The 18510-nt window shown below is 45.3% G+C and overlaps 1 protein-coding gene across 1 annotated transcript in view; it reads left to right on the top strand.

The window, feature by feature from the left end:
- Window positions 1-220: 220 nt before the first annotated feature.
- tdrd7a (tudor domain containing 7 a) overlaps window positions 221-18510 on the top strand; it is a gene marked incomplete at both ends in the record, with an annotated part of 28621 nt that continues 10331 nt past the window's right edge. The window contains 12 exons of the mRNA XM_083655869.1: window positions 221-430; window positions 1675-1822; window positions 3076-3208; window positions 3441-3514; window positions 6934-6971; window positions 7424-7594; window positions 10153-11064; window positions 11724-11911; window positions 13830-14022; window positions 14155-14266; window positions 16580-16791; window positions 18216-18350. Coding sequence (XP_083511995.1) covers window positions 221-430; window positions 1675-1822; window positions 3076-3208; window positions 3441-3514; window positions 6934-6971; window positions 7424-7594; window positions 10153-11064; window positions 11724-11911; window positions 13830-14022; window positions 14155-14266; window positions 16580-16791; window positions 18216-18350 — 2526 coding nt within the window. The remainder of the gene's footprint in view (window positions 431-1674; window positions 1823-3075; window positions 3209-3440; window positions 3515-6933; window positions 6972-7423; window positions 7595-10152; window positions 11065-11723; window positions 11912-13829; window positions 14023-14154; window positions 14267-16579; window positions 16792-18215; window positions 18351-18510) is intronic.

The raw sequence follows: 18510 nt of genomic DNA, 5'->3' as shown, positions 1-18510 counted from the left end.
AATGAGTCTACAGTGAAGCTGTATTAGCTCGATCAGGCTATAGCTTACATTTGTCTACTTGTCATGTCGCACTGCCAGGGACACATTTTTAAGGTGATACAGCCTTTTGTGCTAACAGCTTTTGGCTAATAACATTAGTTAGCCGCGCAAATGTATTTTTTTAATGTATTGGCACTTAATCACATACATGTCTCTTTCTTTGTCAGTGTATATTTTCAGCATGTCGGACGGCGAGTCTGTGAAGAAAATGCTGCGCTCTGTACTGCAGGCCAGTAAGGACGGAGTGTCTATCAGCCGTCTCCAGTGGGAGTACCGGTCTCTGTGCGGAGAGAACATCCCGCTGAGGAAGCTGGGCTACTCCACCCTGGAGGACTTTCTCCGGAGCATCCCCGCTGTAGTCCGGATGGAGAACCGCATGGGCATGGGGGAGGTGAGGGCCGCTTATTATTATCTAACCAGGTTAGGCCTATTGACTTTGAAGGCACTTTCTCACCTAAAGGTCCATCTGCTCAGTCAGAACCAGTTTGACCTTGAGTTGATCTTTTTTCAGTTGTCTGGTTGGCTCAAGAGTTGCGTGTGGGATTAGTAGAGATCAATTTGTTACTTTTTTACTTGGATGTTATTACCACTATTTTTTGGGGGGAAACTCCAACCCCAAAGAATGCAGAGTGCAACACATGTGTTTTTCTGGGCTTTTCCAAATGTTTTTTTTAAAGTTTGTGTTTGGCCACGATGCCAGTACATCATTTTGCACAAAGCACCATGAAGAGGGGGTAGAGCAGGCACAACACAAACAGTCCCTGAGGCGAGGCGGTCATTTACATCACGTCTTTTACAGATATGAGAGCACACATGACCGAACACCCCTCATCACAGTGTAAAGATTGTTAGCTGATGGCATGATCGCTACACTCAAACCTTTAAAAGGAGAACTTCACTAAAAACAACGCAGATTTATTTTTCATTGAGTTAAGTTGTGGACCAGTGATGCATGGATGACATGTACCGTTAACGAAGCTGGTTGGAAATCGGCGGAGTGTTCCTTAAGTTCTAGAAGATGATTCAGGATTGAACTAGAGAGTAACTTGTGATCCTGTTGACATGTGACATGTTTCTTGTCCAGGCCAAGGCCAATCGTGTCTTTTCCTGGTGTCTTGTTGTAGCCTAACCTAAAGATGACTGTGCTGTGTAGGTCAGATGCTGGTGTCTTGTTGTAGCCTAACCTAAAGATGACTGTGCTGTGTAGGTGAGATGCTCGTGTCTTGTTGTAGCCTAACCTAAAGATGACTGTGCTGTGTAGGTCAGATGCTGGTGTCTTGTTGTAGCCTAACCTAAAGATGACTGTGCTGTGTAGGTCAGATGCTGGTGTCTTGTTGTAGCCTAACCTAAAGATGACTGTGCTGTGTAGGTGAGATGCTGGTGTCTTGTTGTAGCCTAACCTAAAGATGACTGTGCTGTGTAGGTCAGATGCTGGTGTCTTGTTGTAGCCTAACCTAAAGATGACTGTGCTGTGTAGGTGAGATGCTGGTGTCTTGTTGTAGCCTAACCTAAAGATGACTGTGCTGTGTAGGTGAGATGCTGGTGTCTTGTTGTAGCCTAACCGATGACTGTGCTGTGTAGGTGAGATGCTGGTGTCTTGTTGTAGCCTAACCTAAAGATGACTGTGCTGTGTAGACGAGATGTTTTGCAGCGGTGTGTAAAGAGACGGCCCACATCGCTGAGTTGGTGGCCAGGCAGAGGAGCGTGAAGAAGCCAGGTCGCTCCCAGCGAATCAACTGCTTCCTGAGACCCAAACCGTTCAACCCCTACAGGCTGTTTAACGGTAGGACAAACATGGCTGTACAAAATAGTGACTTTATATACTTGGGAATTGCAGCCTGCTTTCTTAAAACAGCTGCTTCCCAACCTTTTTTGTCTTGGGTACTAGGGCTGTGAATCTTCACTGGCCTCACGATTCGATTCGATTATGATTCAGAGGGCTACGATTCGATTATCGATGCATCTCGATGCATCTTAAATCGATGCATCACTTTTTTCCGCAATACATGATTTATTTTTTCTCACTTTCTTTTTTCTCACTGTGTGGCTACTTTTAAAATAAAAGTGCATTTGGAATTGCATTGTATTATGATCCATAATTAAAATAAACAACTGCATGTACTTCCATTATATTCTATTTGATTATAATACTTTTTTTTTTTTTTTTTTTTAATGATTTTTGACATTTGTGAATCGATGCAGAATCGTGCACGTCCGCATCGCGATGCATCTTATAATCGATTATTTTTGACACCCCTATTGGGTACCCCTTGATCTGCTGTGCCATGGCCATGCCAATACATCAATACTGATGCTGGATAGAACTTATTTCAAAAAGTCACTTGAGCGATATCCTAAATGTAATATCGTGATACTGCTGCTCTGAATAGTCCCCTGAAGGAATAGTGGTGTTTAATTTAATTTCTAACTGATCATTTCTCAGATAATATTGCATATTATCGCCCCAAGCCTAAGCAGAAAATATGCACTCACTGTGCCTTTGCGTTGTATCTTGCAGTGCGTTCCAGCCTTCACTACACGAATGGGCTTTGGAAGTCTTTGAATAGTGAAAGGAGCTAGAGAAAGAAAGATCTCCCCAAACGCTGTTCCTCCAAGTCTGTTCCCACCCTTGAAAAAAGCTCAGATAGAGAGACCTATTCTACCAGGACAAAACCTCTCCTTCACTTTCTCTCACATGTACAGTACATGTATATTCACCACCGTTTTGAGTTCTCTACTTATTTGATCTCTTCACTCTCCTCTCCTCACCTCTTTCGGTGCTCTTTCCAGCTATTCACGAGATTCAGCGTTTCCAGGGTTCAGCCTATCATCCCTTCACTCATCCTCCCCCACCAGCCTATCTCCCTCTCCCCATGCCTCTCTCCCCTCTCCCCCTGCCTCTCTCCCCTCTCCTCCTTCCTGGCCTCCTCTCTCTCCACCCCTCTCTCCCCATATCTGCTTCTTGTGTTCATCCTCCTGTCCCCTTCTCCTCCCCCCATCCCTGTCTCTCCTCTGTCCTCCATCCCTTCCTCCCAGCCTCCATGCTTGCAGTGAGCCCCAGGTCGTGTCTCCGCCAGCCCTCGGCTCAGGGTTCCTCTGGCTGGTCGACGGGCCATCCTCGAGGCCACAGCCAGTCCAGATCAGGCTCCAGCGCCTCAGGAGACTACAGGTAGAACATAATATACTGAAGAAAAATATAAACGCAACACTTTTGTTTTTGCTCCCATTTCTCACGAGTTTAACTAAAAGTTACTAAACTAAAACTACTAAAATACTTTTTATATGCACACAAAGGGCTTACTTCACTCAACATTTTGTTCACAGTATGCATTTCATTTTTGAAAGTGAAAACATCAAAAGGAAGAAGCCAAAGTTGTGTTGCTCGTGCTCTCTCCTAACAGGCAGCTGGACCAGAGGTTCCGCTCCGTCATCCCCGTGGAACACAGAAGCCCGGCACTAGTCTACAAACCACCTGGTACTCCGCTTGACAGGTGAATAGAAACAACACGCGGCCAAAACTTTCCACTTTAGCGCCACCTGCTGTCACACTGACCAGATGAATCCAAGTGAAAGCAATGATCCCCTACTAATTTCAACCATTAAATCTACCGTACTTAAGTCACAAAGGGGAGATGTACTTGGCTACAGACGGGTTGAACTATTCAAATATTTTGTCGAAGCCTATTTTGACAAGCATATAATTAGTGATAAACTATGACCTGTTAAGCTCCATGAAACAAATGAGTCTATTAGTTACTTACCTGTAAACTGGTTTAATCATAGTTTATCATTAGTACGCCTGTGGGTTAAACCGATATAGGTGATTACCAGACAGCAAATCATGAAAGGGGTCGCTCTGACCTCAGCAATTGAAATGAAACTATTGAGTGCTATGAGTCCAATATGATGTCAATAGATATGGATGATCAAAAACAGGCAACGAATGAATGAACAATGAATGATAAGAAAAAAATATCATTGATATAATTTAATTATGATTAATTGTCATACTCCTCCAAAAGACGAGCCATAATCTAAAAGGTGGACATAAATTGAAAGCTACAAAATGGCATATATAATCAGATTAAGAGCAGGGGGTATTCATGGAAAACTAATGTTCCATTTATTTTGGTCCGAGTGTATATAACCAATCCGGAAGGGGGGAGGGCCTCAAAGAAAACTCTGCTGGTTTTTAGGGATGGGCGATGAATTTCGGATTTTCGAATAATCGTTTTTATGGTCAAGATCAACTTTAAATATTGAAAGTTGAAAATCGTTTATTGACAATCTTGTCTTAAAAAGTAAATTTTCCATTGTTTTTACCAGCGCCTGTCTCTTTAAGACCAACAAGTTTGTCCATGTGACGATGCCGTAGCTGCTACGCAGTGCGCACTCACGTCGCTCACGCATGGAGCAGAACGAGTGAGTGTAGCTAGGGCTGGCCGATAAAATGATACGATAGACACGTCATCAATACAATAAAAATATATAGGGTGTCTTGTTCAGCCAAGCTATATTCACCTTATGTAGCCACGCCCATTTGACCCGGTTCTGTGGCCGTCCTACGACTTCCGGCTAAAAATAATAATAAAATAAAAAATGTCTGCGCTGCTCCAATATCATCTAACTCTGAATTAACTAATAATTTAGCCAATTGTATGTAACATACCAAATAAAAGCAAACGGCAATGTCTAAGAATGCAACGCCATGTAACTGGCTCGTTAAGTCTCGCATTCCAGGGAATTACGTTAACGTCTGCGGGTCTTTATTGACGTTAATGGCTCGCGCTGCTATCGCGCTGCCTCGGAGGAGAGAAAACTATCCGAAGCTTTCTTTGTTGGAGTCCAGGTATGTTTTACAAGAAAGTGCTCATCATTGTCGACGATAACGTTATCTGACCTGGCTAACAGTGGATACTCGCTTGCTTGCTGTGTACCGGCTCAAAGTAGTAGGCTACGTTATTTATTTTACCCCTTCACTGTCCGCTCCAAAAACAACTCTTTTATTTTGCGCCGTGACCGCCGGAAGTGTTAGAAGGACCCGGAAGAATTTGGTCCACTGTAAGGTCTGAACATAAGGTGAATAAGCACCAAAATAGGAGTTTGTCTGGCAGCCAAAAAATGAAATAATTTTTTCCTCCTAAATTTGATTATTTATTATACATAATATGTACAACAGTGATGTTTCCTTTAGATTGGGTTGTTTTATACAGAATAGTATCATTAAATGAATGTGGCAAATGTAGGCTACTAGGCTATGTTTCTCCATATTTTGTGTAAAGCCATACATGGAATAGATGATGGGGAAGAAGGCGCGACTGTTTTGATGCCATTTGCCTCCCAAGCTGTTTAGTCAGTCTGACGAGCGCTGCCGATGCGGCGAGGTGTTTTTGAAGCAGATGCGACGCCACCATGGCTTCTTGCTGTGATGTGTGATTCTCCTGGCTGCAGACTTTCCCCATAACCATGCATTTAATCAATCACGTGTCTTGAAAACGACATCTAACCCCTTCTACTCTGCCTCTGATTGGCCCTGATATCGCTCAATCATCACTCCGCTGTCCTGTGTGTTTGAGAGAGAGAGAGAGACAGAGACAGTGGGCCAAGGTGGAGTTTTGCGAGGGGGAAAAAAAATCCCTCAACATCTGTTGTACCGGTCAAAATCCCGTTGTGGCGGTGCGCCATAAATGTATCAATGAATGGGAAACACTGGTCCCACACTTGAATAGGGTTAGATTGAAGCACTCTTTTGTGCATCAGTCAATCCTGAATCTAAATATGGAGCTTAATCCCACATCAAATGCATGTTAAAAGCTGTTGAATATTGTCCTTTGTGATTACCGGTATGTTGAATGTATCTTTGTGTCCCGTCTTAATATTAGTTTCTTTTTGTGATTGTGTTAATTGGAGCTGCTGTGATGCAAGCAACATTTCAGACTGGCTCTGACAATAAAGTATTATCGTATCGTATCTTGTTGCTGTAAATGACACATGAAGATGCTCCTTGGAGATGCACGTTTTCACTACTATGTTTCCAATAGGAATGCAAACAGATTGACAAACTACCAGAAGCCTTCAGGTGTGTTGCCTTCAGGTAAAATCTACAAAGCATGGTCTTGGCCAATTCATGTCACTCCTTTGTATGCAGTGATGGGAGATGTTTTGAATTGCACAGAATCACCTACCACAATAAACTCATTAGTGTTTATCTCTTAAAGGAACAGCTCACCCTAAAATACACATACGGTACATATTCCTCTCACCTGTAGTGTTATTTATCCATCTATATCGTTTTGTGTTAGTTGTCTGAGTTTTGGAAATATCGTCCGCAGAGTTTCTGCCTTCTCTCCAATACAATGGAACTGGATGGCACTCGGCTTGTGGTGCTCAAAGTGCCAAAGAAAATACATTTGATAAACTCAACGGCAATGTCTCTTTCCAGAAATCATGACCCGGTTACTCAAGATAATCCACAGACCTTGTTATGAACAGTTTCATGGAGGAACTATTTTCTTTTGACCGGACTACACCCGCTAGCTGCTAGCTAGTTCCTACATGAGACTGCAAAAGAAAATAGTTCCTACATGAAACTGCTCACAACAAAGTCTGTGCATTATTTTGAGTAACCGGGTCATGATTTCTGGAAAGAGACAATGCTGTTGAGTTTTTCAAATGTATTTCTTTGGTGCTTCGAGCACCACAAGCCGAGTGCCATCCAGTTCCATTGTACTGAAGAGAAGGCAGAAACTCTGCGGCCGATATCTCAAAAACTCAGGCAACTACCCCAAAACGATATAGAAGATGGATAAATAGCACTACAGGTGAGAGGAAAAATATGTATTTTGGATTTTAGGGTGAGCTGTCCCTTTAAACCCTGATTTCTTCCCCTCTCAGCACCATCGATTACAGAAAGGACCTCCAAACCTCCCAAGGTACTGAAAGTTTTACTGGAGATTTCAGATTTCTTAACGTGGTGCCGTTCCCGGTTATCTTCTTTGCATTTTTGTCTCGTCCTGATTACATCCCTGATTACATCCCTGATTACATGCTGTGCAAATGGTTACACGACTAGGGCCAGGCTTTTGAAGCGCGCTGTGGCCTCCCTAGCATTATAAGTTTAATGTCTATATTAACTGCAGCCTAATGGGCTAAATGTTCAAAACAGCTCCGAGCTAACCCCTTTTTGTGAACACAATAACTCAAGAACAATACATGATAGAAAGTAACGTCTTCTCCAATATACTGTAAGCCCAATTTACTGGCAAACTGATATTGGTTGAAATCTCTCAATGGATAAAGTTTCAAACTATTGTCTTTTCTACTGTTCTCATTACTGATCTTTTATGTAACACCTATGGGTTGTTGTCCCCCCCCCCCCCCCCAGCCCACTGTCTACGACCCGGAGGAGGTTCAGAGCAGATTAACTCTGCTTCTTGCTAAGTACTGCAGCGGCCTGTGGCTCTCCAAACTCCCAGTGGTCTACGTGGAAATGTTTGGTGAGCAACTTCACGGCCAGGCTCTCCACGATTTGGAGAATTGGACACACATCTGCTCGGTGAGTCAGTAACCTGCAAATGTAGACAAACACACATGCATAAACACACCTACCAAATTTCAAGCCTACAGTATATACCTTCTGTAGAGGACAATATGTGTGGTGATATCACGTGGCACCAAAGACCAGCCAATAGCAGATGGTCATTTCAGTACCATACTTTTCACCATTAGGTGTCAGGCTTCAGTACAGGTTTGGTTTTTGGGTAGTTACTCTTAAAAGGGTCGCTAAACCCTAAAGCACTTTTCCCCCAGCTTTAAACCAATGTATATGGCAGGGGTCTCAAACTCACGGCCCCTAAAACGATTTAATACGGCTCGCGACTTGAAGTTATAGTGAAAGCAGGGCCGCACCTCCGCTCGTTGTAAAACACAGAGCACGCTCCCGAAGCGCGTGGACGAGACGCTGCCTTAATGCAGACGAGCCGCACTTCACACCAGGGTTGCCAGATACATTTCCATAAGTGTGCAGTTCCTTGGGCTGTTTTGTGTGCATTTTGGCGGTTTTTGAACATTTTGTGCTGGAAACCGTCAGCAGTATCTGGCAATAGGGATGTTCATTTTGAAAATTTTCCAAAATCGATAATCGCTGAGAATTAACGATCAATTATCGATTATCGATTTTATTAATACTTAGAAAATTTTCAATATTTTCAATTTTTTTTTTTTTTTTTTTTTTTTTTTTTTTAACAAAATGAATGCCTATGGCAGAAAATACGAAAGACAACGTGTTCTCCTCAATGAACTCTTTATTTCAATGTGTCTCCTCTCCAACACTGCTGTCCCCGGCGCATGCCGGTGTGAATTTCTCATGTTTAAAACAGTTTTGTTGGCACAAAGGCCCGTGCCCAGCCAGAAAACTAGAGACTATATGAAGCTCCACCTCACGTTAGTCGGCTGTGCAATGGAGTGGGGCGAGGAGGAACGAATTCCACCCAAACCTAGTCCAAAAAAAAAAAAAAAAAAAAAATTTTTTGTTTTTTTTTAATAATTAAAAAATCGATCCAAATGCCACAGGATCGATTCCAATCCTTAACGATCGATTATCGATTTTCGATAATTGATGAACATCCCTATCTGGCAACACGGCTTCACCCTCCAGGCCAGCGGGATCATCACTGCATGTCAAATCCACCTCATTATCAGCTGATTCGGCTCCCCCGAGTGAAAGAAAAACATTTGCACGCTAAATGTTGTCTTTTAACATGTCGCTGTCAAAAGGCAAAAGAAAGGTTGATGACGAGCACAGACAGTTTCAGGAGAAGTGGGAGAGTGATTATCTTTACGTCAAGTTCAAAGGGAATGCCGCCTGCCTCATTTGCAAAGAGAAAATCGCCGTACTAAAAGAATATAACCTGAAGCGACATTATTCAACTAAAGTAACATGCAGAGCAGTAGCCTATGCAAAGTACCGGGGAGATGAGCGGGACAAACACGCTGCACAGCTAAAGAAAGAGCTGTCGATACAACAAAATATCTTCCAGAAGGCAGAAAGGAGGCTGGTGCAGCAGTTGAAGCAAGTTACGTGGTGAGTGAGATGATCTGCAAAGCGGGGAAGCCGTTTACTGAAGGCACGTTTCTAAAAGACTGCATGCTGCAGGTTGCAAATATCGTCTGTCCAGAGAAAAAGAGTCACTTCAGCAACATCAGCCTTTCAGCCAACACAGTGGCAGAGCAGATTACTGAGCTGTCAAGTGACATTTATGATCAGTTCTAATTCTAACTGGAATTCCAAGGGACAGTTGAAAATTAATTTAGTAATGTGCATTGTCCCTAAAAAAAAAAGAAAACAAAGTCCCTCAAATAAACAAATAAATTGTTAATGTAAAAAATAGATTGTCCCTCAAATAAATAAATAAATTGTTAATGTTGAGAATTTGAACCGTTGCATTTTTTTATTTTATTTTTAATACTTGAAGTGGCCTCCTTGTGACAAGACTTGACACTCAGCGGCCCCCAGGTCATTTGAGTTTGAGACCCTTGGTATATGGCCTTTGTGTAGTGTTGCTAAAGGATTCTGGGCAAATTCTCCACATTTGAGACGAGTAAACTGTTTGACACTGTATAATTTTCATGCAGTGAGAGTGCCCTCTAGGGGTTGAAACCCACTTTTGCAGTTGGGTCTGCTAAGTGGCTGATCTTGGTCAGTCTAAAGGCTTTTGTACACCAAGTCTGTATTTTTCATATGCGTTTTTTTGAAAACAGAGAGGGGTCAAACAGCTCGCAAAAGGCTATTGACTGATGCGACAAACGCAGAAAAACTAACCTGTTCTGAAAACTTTAATGACGGGCGAAAGTTTCGGAGTCGGTGTGTAAACATCAGTGACACAACATGAGGTTGTATTCATTTTAAAACGTGCAACAATTTCGGACGAAAAATACGGACTTGGTGTGCAAAAGCCTTAAGTCCCGCTCCACTCATTTGCATTTTTTAAATCCCAATTAGAGGCAGGTCCTTTACAACGGGAATGCCGTCCATGTTCAATAGTCAAATATTCCTGTTAGGATTATTGATCTAGCAGCTCTAATCTTTCATGCTTGCCGCTCCGTCTTCTGCAGATCGAGAAAACACCCAACTCCAACCGAGCTGATCGGCTGCTCTACCCGCCTCTCCCTCCCAAGCCCTCTACCCTGTCCACCACCAAGCCCTCTACCCTGTCCACCACCAAGCCCTCTACCCTGCCCACCACCAAGCCCTCTACCCTGTCCACCACCAAGCCCTCTACCCTGCCCACCACCAAGCCCTCTACCCTGTCCACCACCGCCCCTGCTGCTATCCCAGCACCTGCACCACGTCCCGGAAGTCCCACCGTCCTCTTCACCCTCGCCTCTCCCCCGAAATCTCCCAAAAGCCCATTGGCCAAGCCAACGTTCATTTTCCCTCCTCAGCCCGTCAGCAGTGACTTTCCAGGCAAATCGGCGTTTTCCGTTAGCTTGCGCAGCCCTGCTCCCAACCCCGCCCTCGCTCCCCGGCTGTCCTCCAGTTTTAGGTCTCTTCCTAACGCTAAACCTATTCTGCCTGCCGACAGCGCTGCTTCCAATCCCCCCTCATTTCAACTCATTCCCAATGGCGGATGTAAACATGATCTTGGCTTGCCTACGTCTTCCACCGAGCTCGGCCCCCTCCGAAATGCCCCGGCCCCTACCTGGAGCCTCCCAGCAGCAACCGCTGCCCCTCCCCCTTCTTCCCTCCCCCGCCCCCGCCCCAGCCCTTTTCTCTTTTCTGCCACCTCCTCCAAACCGGCCCCCGTTGTCCCGCCAAACCCCTCCGCTGTCGCTGTGTCGGCCGATGTGCGTCAGAAGCTGAAGGAGCTCCTGTCCAAATACACTCAGGGTTTGTGGGCCCAGGCTTTGCCCAAACTCTTCATGGACACGTACAAGACTCCATTGCCCGAGCATGTCCTGGGCAACCTGTCTCTGCTGCTGGATATATGCACAGTGGAGTACCCCATGCCGGATGACAAGAAGAAGGTAGGTGGATGACGGTTCAAAAAATTCCAAATAGGTGTTAGATAAACTGCTCACATATTGAGAATGTTACGTTCTCATCCGAAAAAATATTAAAACTTTATAACGGGGTTTTTTTTTTTTTTTTTGCTTAAACTGCTTTTTGGCAAGTCTAAAAATTATAAAGGTAGGAGTAATCTACTTCTGGGTCTAAAACGGAATAACGATTACAAAACCATGTAGGCAGAAGCGTCCTGATATGGGCAAATGTATTTGTAATTAAGTTTTATTTGTTTATTTAAAAGGATCCCCATTAGCTGCCGCCAAGACGGCCACTAGTCTTCCTGGGGTCCAGACACATTACACATTACATACAAAACAGTGTAAATAGCAGTAGTAAAATACAAAAGTAAAAAGATAAGAAATAGTAAAATGCAATGAGCACAAAGGATAATTACAACAGAGTAAAAACAGTGCAAAGACAAGATGGAAAACTAAACAAAAAAGCTTGTCCAGCTAGTCCTGTAGTAAGTAACCTAACATTTATTATCGTAGGACTAATGCAGTTCTTTTTCATTGTGTTTGGCACAGCAGACCTCTGCAATACTACACCTGAGCATCAAGACTGTCTGCCTGCTTGTCTCTAAATGCTATATTGACTATGCACTTTCTTCCATGGTCAGGCCATCATGTATAGCTTCGCTATAGAAGACTTGGGCAGCACAGTGAGCCAAGAAGGTTCCTGCAGAAGCACTCCTTCTGGACTCAAGGTCCTAGGCTCCGTGGTCCCGCCACCTCTGGTTCTGCCCCTGGAGCAGTTTCCCTCAGTGCTCGTTACTGATGCCGAGAACAGCAATGCTGTTACACTAAGGTAGGACATGCTGTTACACTCAGGTAGGACATGCTGTTACACTAAGGTAGGACATGCTATTTTGTGTATATACTGTATAATCGGGTACTGTGTGAAGAACTCCAGAGATGAGAGCAAATGTTAAGAGTTTTTTATTTGAAACTTGCTCATAGTGACATAAAGAAAAGAAGTCGCACACTCAAAATCTCCTCTGCTGTGTTTTAATGGTTACACCAACATGTTTGGGCGAAAGTGCCTTCGTCAGGGTACACCCTGATGAAGGCACTTTCGCCCAAACATGTTGGTGTAACCATTAAAACACAGCAGAGGAGATTTTGAGTGTGCGACTTCTTTTCTTTGTTACTTTGAATTTTCATTAGTCTGCACCTCTTCAAACTTTTTGGGTGTGCTCCACTCTATATACTTTGAAACTTGCTCATAGTGAAATCACTATTTCAAGATTCAAGATTTTTATTGTCACTCCGTAGTACAAGTATCACATGTGAAATTCTTGTGCTGTAGACTCCGTTACAACATAGTGCAAAAAAAAAAACAAAAAAAAAACAAGAGGCAACAAGCAATAAAGCAGTAAGACACGCCACAGACAGTGGCGTATTCACTGCACATATGTGCAAATGGCATGAACATACTTTAAACATAATTACCGGTAAACATAACATTCTGTTAGGTGCAAATAGCATATACCTAATTAAACATACTATTGAACATTAGTCATACGTGATGGTAGCAGCTGCAGTGCGGTACAGTACGGCTACTACACTATTTGTATATGTTAAGGAGTCTCGTGGCCTGCGAGAAGAAACTGTCCCTCAAGCGATTTGTGCGTGCTCTTGGGACCCTGTATCTCCTCCCTGAGGGTAGCAGGGAGAACAGACTGTTGTGGGGGTGGTTTGTGTCTTTGATGATCTTCAGGGACCTCCTGAGGCACCGCTGGTTGTACAGATCTTGCAGTTCTGGCAGCTCACATCCTGTTACGTGCTGGGCCGCGCGTCTCACTCTTCGTAGCGCCCTGCGGTCCATGGTGGTACAGTTCCCGTACCAGGTGGTGAAGCAGCCAGTCAGCAGGCTTTCAATGGTGCCTCTGTTGAAGTCCCTGAGGATTTTTGGCCTTAGCCCGAATTTCTTCAGGCGCCTGAGTCCGTGTAGTCGCTGTTGGGCCTTTTTGACAACAGTGGTTGGCCTATGTCAGGTCCTGGTGGATATTGACTCCCAGGTACTTGAAGCTGTCCACCCTTTCCACCACGTTGATGGTGATTGGGGGGTGTGCAAAGTCGACTTTTAATCGAAATTCGAAAAAAAAATAAAAAAATGTTTTTTTTTTTTTTTTTTTTTTTTTACATTGACATTTTCGAAAATAAAAAACAGTTTTGACAATCATGAGTGGTTCATTAAATATTTAGTAGGCTCAGGTCTGAGTGCCAAAGGGGTGCCAAAGTCACCCCCTCTCCCTCTTCATGGGATTTCATCCGCCATTCACTTTTCCAGAAACCTTGCTTAAAATGCTTATAAAAATTGTTTTACTTGCTCAAACCAAGCGATTCGACTATACTTAGAATCAGGGGAGACAATGCAACATTTCACTAAAAAAAAAAAATCGAATTTCGACTTTCAATAATAAAAGTCGACCTTGATAATAACAACGATTATTCGAAAATTCGATGCCCATCCCTACCTTAGAGTGCAATACGTCAGCCTCGCATATTGCAATTTCTGTAGTATGCTTTTAACCATTAGATGTCAGATGCTTTTCTAATACGTCGTAAAGTGCCATTTATTGTCGCAAGTTCTGCCTGCACAGTCGAAGACATTTACAATTTGGATCAGCTTTAATGTTGGCAGCTGTTGACATTTTCTGTCCCTCTACAATGCCACCAACAACATCCTAACATCTGAACATCCATGTGCTCGTCCTGTTCAGGTATGTCGGTGAGAACTACTCTGACGCTGTGGAGGCCATGGAACGTGCCATGTGCGCATTCTATAGCCAACGCCCCGCCCACCAGCCCCTGTCCAGCCCTGCCATTGGTCAGCTGGCAGCATGCAGAGGGGAGGAAGGAGACGAGCTGGCCAGGGTCCAGGTCTTGGAGGTCACGGCCTCCAACAAGGTCAAGGTGACTTGTATCGTTCATTATTTTACTGGTGTTTTGGAAATAATTGAATGGTGACAGAAACGAGGCTGGAACAGAAGTGCAGTGTGTGTTGGGAGTTTTGTTTGAGAGCTTGTGTCTGCGTGTGTTTACCAGGTGTACTATGTGGACTATGGCTTCTCTTTCGAGACGAGTGGGACCAACCTGCTGGAGCTGCACCAGGACTTCCTCTCTCTGCCCCTCCAGGCCACCAATGTCCGACTGGCAGGTACATACAAGCTATAGGTTTTACTATAGGACTTGTACGTAAAAACGCTAAAATATCACAATAGAACAAACTCATTTTGTTCTTCCAGGACAAAAAGCTTAGGTAGATAACCGTAGAATTTCAATTAATAGCCCAGGCTTTTATTTTCTTCAATCACTGAACTCAACCAGGGGGACAGGACATTATTTGGGACAGGCGTCTATATGGGACATAATTATTTTGACATAAAACTCTCGCTTAGCAAAGATGGGAAATACTATCAAATTGTTTATTTAAGCCAGTATGAATATTGTATAAAAATTAGGCCTTCAAATAACATATCAAGTCATTAATTTGTTCTCCCCCCGAGAGACAGATCATCTATAGGCTAGGGATGTCCCGATACTGGCCTATTTGACTGTACTCGCCCGATACTGACGCGGTACGCCCGATACCACTTTACGGCACGCGATGTGACGGTAACCTGAGAGCAGCAAGGCTTTAACGGCATGTCTGCCTGCATGTCTGCCTGGAGCGCTTTGTGAGGAGAAATAATAAAAAGCCATCAGGTCAGTAATCAGCTGATAGAGATGCACCGCATCGCTCGCACATTCACTTTCTGACTGCGTTAGCTTACCGTTAGCTGTTAGCCTGCAGCAAGCTAACAAAACATTCTGTTTAACTCATTGAGTGCCAGCCACTTTTGGAGAACGGAAGCTCCCAGTGCCAGAGTTTCAGAGCGTTTTCAGTGATTTCTCGAGGCCCACAGAATATTGTGTGATATTACTATGTAAACACCGAACACGCACAAAGAACGAGGAGACTCTCTTCTATCATCTGCAAAAAAAAGTTTATTGATCCCATTTTCCGTTCTTTAGTTATGAGCCGGAGAAGATAGGCTGTTTTGAGCAAAAAGACAGGTTTCAAATTATAAGCTGAGATATTCAGCCTTTTGTGAAATGCAGCATTTCAAGCACATTCACTGACGCTAGCTAATATTTTCTGATGTAGTGACGTGGTGTAGTTCTGTGGAGCCTGCGTGCCCCACCCCCCTCTCCCCGCCTCAGCTGCAAACTCCTCCCCACACACACCCAGTCTATTTTCGGAGCCTCCGTTTTTGCGCCGGGCGGCTCCCAGCGCGACAAGGAAATGCCAAACGGGACTGCAGGGATAGGTTTGGCCCTTCGGCGTCGGGTGCTGCCTTTCTGGCGGGTAATCGTGTGGAGAAACTATATACAGACAGACAGAGGCAGAGGAGCTCAGTTGTGTGCGCGGATTGACTGATGTTCGCAGCCCGACGTCAGCTGCAGACAGAGCAATCTATATGGCTCTGGCTGCAGCATGCATCGGCTTCTCTTTGATCACGGCTTTTTGCTGCAGTTTTCCGGACCTTTCTGTAATCTGGAGAGCACTGTCGCCACCTAATGAGTCCGTAAAATAGGTTATACACCTTCAATAGCTCCCATATTTGTACAGGAGATGCCTGATGCTTTGATCCACGTCCCACCGTCAAAAAACGCAATTGCCGAACATACTCGTCCTTGGCACTCTACGTTACTAAACGAAATGACGAACATACTCGTCCATGGCACTCAATGAGTTAACTTACAGGTTATCATTAGCTGCTCTTCTAGCAGGCAACAGTGTTGTGGAACAAGCAAAGGCTTACCAGATAGTTGCAATAGGCTACATGTCCCGTGTAATTCTCTTGTATAAGATGTCTTACACCTGTCTGACCATGCACTGCTGTCTCTATGCATAGGCACCTTTTCTATTGATGTGCACTTTAATATCTTGCACTTTAAATTTGAGCTGGAGGACTCTGATCTATCCACATGTGCACTTGTCTCATTTTATTATAAATAAATAAATAAATATATATATAAATTCCAATGCAGTTTCTACTGCAGATGGCAAATAAACTGACTGACTTTGACAAGGAAGGAATTAACAATCAAACTTTGCGGATTACAGAGAAATTTGAATGACAGAAATCTGTTGAGAATTACGCAGGCAGGTTAACCTTGGATCCCGTGCATATGGTAATCCTGAACAGAGAGGAGGAGACGAGGGAGCGAGACCCCTAATATCGTAACCCCAAAATATCGGTAACCTGTAAAGGATGAAAGCCGAAAATTGCAAATTGCTTCTAATTGAGACCGGCAAAACGTGTAGCCACACCCGGCCAGTAAAAGGCAGTCTGCTCTGCTATGCAATTAAGTTTGATGGCACACAGCACACGGAACACTATTTCCCTCTCATTCGGTGGTTGCATCTCTCCCTCTCCTGTCCTCCTCCACTTCCCCCCAAACTCCTTCTTTGCCCTCCTCGCAGGCCTGGAGTTCTTGAGCTCCCATGAAGCAGTGCGGTCCTGCCTGGACAACTTGGTGGTTGGAAAGATCCTGCTGATGGAGACGGTGGAGCCGTGTCATCAGAGCGACATGCTGTTGGCCGTGCTGTACGACACGTCGCAGAATGATGACCTCAACATCAACGCCACCTGCCTCAGGAGCCTGCAGGACAAGAACATGGACAACCCGCTGACTGTGAGTACGCTGGTCTTTGTGTGATGGCAAGGTGTGGGTGCGGAGCCCTAACACTGCGAGGCAGCTGGATTTGCGCAAGATCATACATGTATCTTAACATGTATGATCATACATGTATCTTAACATGATCACGGTCACACGACAAATCTGTCTTGCCACGCTTCAATCTATTCAGCTCCGGTGGCCCCTCCCTCCACAGCTGGCACATGCTCAGTGTCATCACATTTCAGCTCCGGTGGCCCCTCCCTCCACAGCTGGCACATGCTCAGTGTCGGCATGTTTCAGCTCCGGTGGCCCCTCCCTCCACAGCTGGCACATGCTCAGTGTCATCATGTTTCAGCTCCGGTGGCCCCTCCCTCCACAGCTGGCACATGCTCAGTGTCGTCATGTTTCAGCTCCGGTGGCCCCTCCCTCCACAGCTGGCACATGCTCAGTGTCATCACATTTCAGCTCCGGTGGCCCCTCCCTCCACAGCTGGCACATGCTCAGTGTCGGCATGTTTCAGCTCCGGTGGCCCCTCCCTCCACAGCTGGCACATGCTCAGTGTCATCATGTTTCAGCTCCGGTGGCCCCTCCCTCCACAGCTGGCACATGCTCAGTGTCGTCATGTTTCAGCTCCGGTGGCCCCTCCCTCCACAGCTGGCACATGCTCAGTGTCATCATGTTTCAGCTCCGGTGGCCCCTCCCTCCACAGCTGGAACATGCTCAGTGTCGGCATGTTTCAGCTCCGGTGGCCCCTCCCTCCACAGCTGGAACATGCTCAGTGTCATCACATTTCAGCTCCGGTGGCCCCTCCCTCCACAGCTGGCACATGCTCAGTGTCATCATGCTTCAGCTCCGGTGGCCCCTCCCTCCACAGCTGGCACATGCTCAGTGTCATCACGTTTCAGCTCCGGTGGCCCCTCCCTCCACAGCTGGCACATGCTCAGTGTCAGCATGCTTCAGCTCCGGTGGCCCCTCCCTCCACAGCTGGCACATGCTCAGTGTCATCATGCTTCAGCTCCGGTGGCCCCTCCCTCCACAGCTGGCACATGCTCAGTGTCAGCATGCTTCAGCTCCGGTGGCCCCTCCCTCCACAGCTGGCACATGCTCAGTGTCGGCATGTTTCAGCTCCGGTGGCCCCTCCCTCCACAGCTGGCACATGCTCAGTGTCAGCATGCTTCAGCTCCGGTGGCCCCTCCCTCCACAGCTGGCACATGCTCAGTGTCATCATGTTTCAGCTCCGGTGGCCCCTCCCTCCACAGCTGGCACATGCTCAGTGTCATCATGTTTCAGCTCCCGTGGCCCCTCCCTCCACAGCTGGCACATGCTCAGTGTCATCATGTTTCAGCTCCGGTTGGCCCCTCCCTCCACAGCTGGAACATGGCAATGCAATAAGCAGCCATCCTCTGGCCTTAACCCTTGATGTGCTCTGTTGCCTGCAGGTAAGCTCTACCTATAAGAACGTGTGTGTGACCAATGTGTGTTCGGACGGGATCATCTACTGCCAGCTGCCCTCCAGAGGAACTGCAAAACTCAACGTGCTACTGGACAAAATAGAGGCCTTCTTCATCTCCCAGGTACACAACACAAGAACTTACAGTGCTGAAATCCCTCCATGAACGGAAAACCACGATTTAGGCGGTTAGTTTAGTAAATGGAAATGCACTTAATCAGCAAAATGTTAGGATCACCTGTTTGTATAAGATGTAGAGATGCGGTGAAAACCATGTTCCGGAT

Source organism: Poromitra crassiceps (genome assembly GCF_964638095.1).
Source record: "Poromitra crassiceps genome assembly, chromosome: 19".
NCBI classification, from domain to species: domain Eukaryota; kingdom Metazoa; phylum Chordata; class Actinopteri; order Beryciformes; family Melamphaidae; genus Poromitra; species Poromitra crassiceps.
This window is presented reverse-complemented; position numbering and strand designations above follow the sequence as displayed.